At 36.7% G+C, this 5,000-nt stretch overlaps 2 protein-coding genes across 2 annotated transcripts in view; one reads left to right on the top strand and one right to left on the bottom strand.

The window, feature by feature from the left end:
- The first annotated feature begins 940 nt into the window (after positions 1–940).
- LOC122244127 (cuticle protein CP1499) lies at positions 941–1,811 on the top strand. The gene is made up of 2 exons (XM_043001949.2): positions 941–1,077; positions 1,300–1,811. Exons 1-2 carry the CDS (start codon positions 1,066–1,068, stop codon positions 1,756–1,758), a joined length of 471 nt encoding a protein of 156 aa, XP_042857883.2. The 5' UTR covers positions 941–1,065; the 3' UTR covers positions 1,759–1,811.
- A 3,140-nt stretch (positions 1,812–4,951) lies between these two features.
- LOC147470121 (cuticle protein CP1499-like) overlaps positions 4,952–5,000 on the bottom strand; it is a 734-nt gene continuing 685 nt past the window's right edge. The window contains exon 2 of the mRNA XM_086546229.1: positions 4,952–5,000. This exon is cut by the window's right edge and continues 488 nt beyond it. The gene's annotated coding sequence lies outside the window, so the exon portion shown is untranslated.

The following is a 5,000-nucleotide window of genomic DNA, read 5'->3' as shown; positions in this document are numbered from 1 at the left end:
TATCATCATCGTTATGAATATCATCACTATTATTATATAATCATTGTTGTAGTTATTGTTTTTGTTATTGCTGTTATTATCATAATCATTACTATTAATTCTATCATTATCATCAATAATTCTATCATCATGATTTTTATCGTTACCATAATCAATATGTTTATTATTGTTATTAATGTTGTCATCATTATTTTCACCAATAATACTCTATTATCATCAACATCATCATTATTGTAATTACTGTAGACTGCAATCACCAGAACACTGTTATATCACGCATGTGTGATTTCTAAACGCACAAATAATTTTGCAATTGCTACAAACAGCAACTTCATAGTAGTGATGGTTAAGTTGAACTTCGTATTATAGTAATTTATGGTAATAAGTAGTATATCAATGTTGAAATGCAATGAGCTAAATGATTTAATTTTAATAGAAGAATAACAAACGGTTACGATTAAGGTTTGATAACATAGGGTAGATAACCAGGTTTGATCGGAATTATTCATCTTGATAAACGCTTTTATTTCATTGATCCTATGGTGTTTGAATACTCCTAATGAGATGTTCAAACACTCGCAATCAAATAGAATTCAAGACAAATTCTGATTCAAATTCTAGTTCAAATCTAAGTCACTGGCTGTAACAAGGACTCCACAAGCACTAATTTAATAGAATCGTTATTGTTATTTCTCAATATACATGAGCCCGTTTGAGTCCTCCGTAGATGTAAATAGGAGACTAAGAACAGGCTATTTACATATGACATATTACAGTGACATAGCAACAGACGAATCAAAGAATCGAGTATAAACCAGACAGAGGTAGATACAAAAAGTAATATATATATATAAATCCCGCAACGGAACTCCCAGTAATGCTATTATAAAATGCGAAAAACTTTCCGTTACCCGAAATTACACGTTGGGACCCATTTCAGACACACGAAAGATTCCTCAAGGTTATGCAAGCACCTGCTGACGTCACGCCCACGTCCATGTATAAATAGTGAAGGTAGGGTCTTCAGCCGATACAGTGTGGCTAAACCATCCTACGAAAGGCATCATGAAGTCTCTGGTACGTAGTCTAAGAAGCTAATTTAGTGTTTGTAGAATATGAAATATTGTGCTTTCATTGTATGTTCTTGCGAAAACAGGTTAGCATTCGTCGCACAAGCATGGTCTTTGTTTTATTGTTTTGGTGTTCGTTGAGTATATTTAATTTAGATTTTATTGGTCAGTGAGTGTAGCATATGGTACTAAATTTTTTTGTTTTACTGAAAATTTTGATATTCCTCAGGTAATGTTGGCAGTGCTGGGCGTGTGCTCCGCCTCCACCTGGCAGGCCAACTACGGCGGCTACAGCCACTACGGCGCCCCTTACCAGCGGAAGTGGACCGGGCCCGTGGCAGCCACCGTCCCAGCGGGCGTCGACGGTACCATCACCCCGGTATCGGATACCTATGAGGTATCTGCTGCCCGCAACGCCTTCTTTAACGCCTACAACGCTCAGCTGGCTGCTGTGGGCGCGCACCGTTATGGTTCTCCCATCTATCATCAGACTACCCCAACTGTGTACCTCAATGCAGTAGCACCCGCCGCCCACCACTCCGTCCTTACTTACAGCGCCGCCCCTGCTCCGGTCCGTGACACAGCTGCCGTGGCCGCCGCCAAGGCTGATTTCTTCCGCCTGTACAACCTGCAGGCGGCAGCAGCAGCCGCGGCTCCAGATCATGATGCGCCTCGCTACTACTACTAAGATGGCGCATGCAGTCCACTTTCCTTGCAATCAATAAATCTGAATGACAATAAGCATTTTCATTATACATCACCTTGCTATTACTCCTCGATGAATAGTCATATGGCAACGAACAAAAAGTAAAGGAATAAACGAAACAAAAACGCCAGGATTCAGCTGTGAAATACGATACCTTTTGCAATGAAGAGAAAACCCTACCCAAAGCTAATCCAACTTCATAAGCACTACCAGATAACTTTACTAATAAACTAATAAACTAATCATCATTGCAAATATGTATTTATAACCATCCGCTGCATGTAGCTTTTGTAGGAGGAACGATAATTAAGATTATCACTACCCCTTTTTAAGGAGAATATATATTTAATCACTCAGGATATTAATTCAGCAGCGCGATCTTTGGCTTCGGAAAAGAGGTAATGATCCCTAGGCTTCAGCGTGTAGTAAATAAAGCTTCAAATAGTGATTCTTTATAACCACGCCCCCTGTAGTAGTTAGTCCTTGTCACCACGCCCCTCCCTCTTACTTCAATCTTCAACCAGTCAACATATCATTATGATGCGCCCGTATGACCTTGGGGTTGCGAGTTGGATACCATATCCACTCAGCCACGGCGACCAAATATTTAAAACCGGAACTATTTCAATTGACGATCACTCTAAAGCAATGGTTCCGAAAGTGGCAAAATGGGGGGGGGGGGGCAAGGTGGCTTTAGGAGCAGTTAAGTTAATTAAGCTATATATATATATATATATATATATATATATATATATATATATATATATACGTATGTATATATATATATGTATATATATAAATGTATATCTATCTATCTATCTATCTATCTATATATATATATATATATATATATATATATATGTATAAATATATACAAATATATATATATATATATATATATAAATATATATATATATATATACGCATATATAATTAAGGAGCAGTTAATGCCAGCCTAATGTCGATAAGCTAATATTCCTGCACCAAGCACATTCATATAATCAACAATAACTATGAAGACAATAAACTATGTTACGGCTAAAACTGCTAAATAAATTGGTTTATTGAATGAGGCTATATTTGTGAAATACTTTTTTTTGTGTGTGTTTAGTTTCGTTGTTTTCAGATTGAAACATACCCCCTCCCTCAAACAAGCGTGTGTTCGCATGTGTGTATGAGGGGGGAGGGGGGGGGTGCTAGGAATCCACATGGAATCCACATGGAAGCCAAGGGGACGCCAGCCTGGAAACGAAAATGAAAATGCGTTTACGTCCATATGTTCGTGTGTTTATGTAAGTGTTAGTGCTTATGAGTGCTTATGAAGATGTGTAGATGTGTGTCTATATGTTTATGTGCATGGAAAAAAATGGAGAGTACGAATAACCACAAATAATCCAATAATCGCCTTATTTAATTTATGGCTTTGGCCACGACCTTGAGCTCCACCCCTTTCTCAGGATAAGTAGTTACGAAGCATGATACATCGCAAGAAACTAATCAAGGTATTGTAGTCTTCTTGAATCTATTCTTGTATGTGTCATACGTCAAGGCTACCTTATACGTCAACACGTGAGGTATTTGGATAGGAAATCCGCCAATTAGAGGTAGATAGCGTAGTTACCATAAATGATGACGGGATGTTCATTCACAAAAAAAAAAAAAAAAAAAAAAAAAAAAAATGGATTACAGGACATCTTTTCATGAAGGTCAATTGCAGCGTATACATGTATTGCGTAACTACATCTTTCCTGGCATTGGCTTCCTTTTTTCCTTATCTAATCCTTTTCTCACTTCATTTAAGCAATGTCCTATGGGGCAATTATATCAACTGATTGCCTAACTTCAATGATGATAATCCTGAACTCACTTCATTCGATAGATAGAGAAAATTATATGAATAGTATATATAATGTTGCAGAAATATTGAGCCGTTCATGAGTACTGAATGACGAGCAAAAGCAGAGCGTGGTATTATGAGCGTAGAAGAGTCGAGTTTGCTGACTCACGTGATACTTACCATTATCATTATGAACATCGCTACTTTCAAAGTGAAGTAAAAAAATGATAAAATAGATGATAAAAATCATATGATAAAAATCATATTGTACATAGGTGGAAGGTAAAAAGGTGTGAAATGAAGCTGGTCGTGTTTGTAGAAAAGTCTCTGCAAGGATAATGGGCTGGTGGACAAAAATCTAAAGGAAAGATCTAAAGATATTGAAAGATAGTGGACTATCTTTACATTGTGATGCAATGTGGTCCTAGTGAATAGTGATAATAAGGTTCATTCTTGTGACTGCCCTTAGACTTGTTTCTAACATTGAATTAACTTTTAAAATTCTCCATATTTATTCTGATGTAATCCCTTTCATAAGATTTATCAGTCACTGAGCACTGCCACATCTCCGAAGATTCTCGAAGATTCTCTGCCTAAGGCATTGTTTAACTATGATATAAACTTAGCTTGCAGGCATACGTAGGGACTTTCATGCCTACTTTTGGTCTCATCGGAATTGCATCTAATTAATACTTATTTTGTCTTTTCTTCAGTGAGTACGCTTTGACTTGGGTAAACTTATGTAAGAATACAAAAGATTCTTTAAGTAATGAGAAGCGAAGAGCCTTCAGCCCCGGATTGTCTCCCAGTCTCACTTTGCGTGGAATCTGCTTGGTTTATGATAGGTATATCGACGGTTATGTAGAGATTAAAAGGTTTGGTTCATGCACTTGCCAGATAGCCAAATGACTTTACTAACTTAATTTTCCTTGACTAGATCGGCAGATTGTATGAATGACTGACAAATATGGATATCAAAAATTGTGTGATGATGTAACTATATAAGAATAATCATAAGCGTAATCATTGAATCAAACGACTGAAACTAATTATTAAAAAGGCAGGAAATGTGGTCGAAGGTGTGTTTCCTGGCTCCAAGCAATGACCCAAAGTTGATATCATGGATCTGTTAGGACGAATGAGGTCATGGTGATATATATAAAGTAATGTACTGCATCATTCGTTTGTATAAGTATAATAATTGATTTTAAATAACTGATTACTGGTTGTATGCAACTATCCGAACTTCACCAATTCTTTTATGTATGTGCGAACGAATATATGTATCATGTTTTAGAGCCAACGTGATATAAAGGAATAAGAAAAAGAGAGAAAATGTTTAGAAACATGAATTTATTCATCCGGAAAAGAAAATGAAGAGTAAACA

The sequence above is a fragment of the Penaeus japonicus genome, unplaced genomic scaffold (genome assembly GCF_977035675.1).
Source record: "Penaeus japonicus unplaced genomic scaffold, GWHDUDI00000001_assembly GWHDUDI00000017, whole genome shotgun sequence".
NCBI lineage: Eukaryota > Metazoa > Arthropoda > Malacostraca > Decapoda > Penaeidae > Penaeus > Penaeus japonicus.
This window is presented reverse-complemented; position numbering and strand designations above follow the sequence as displayed.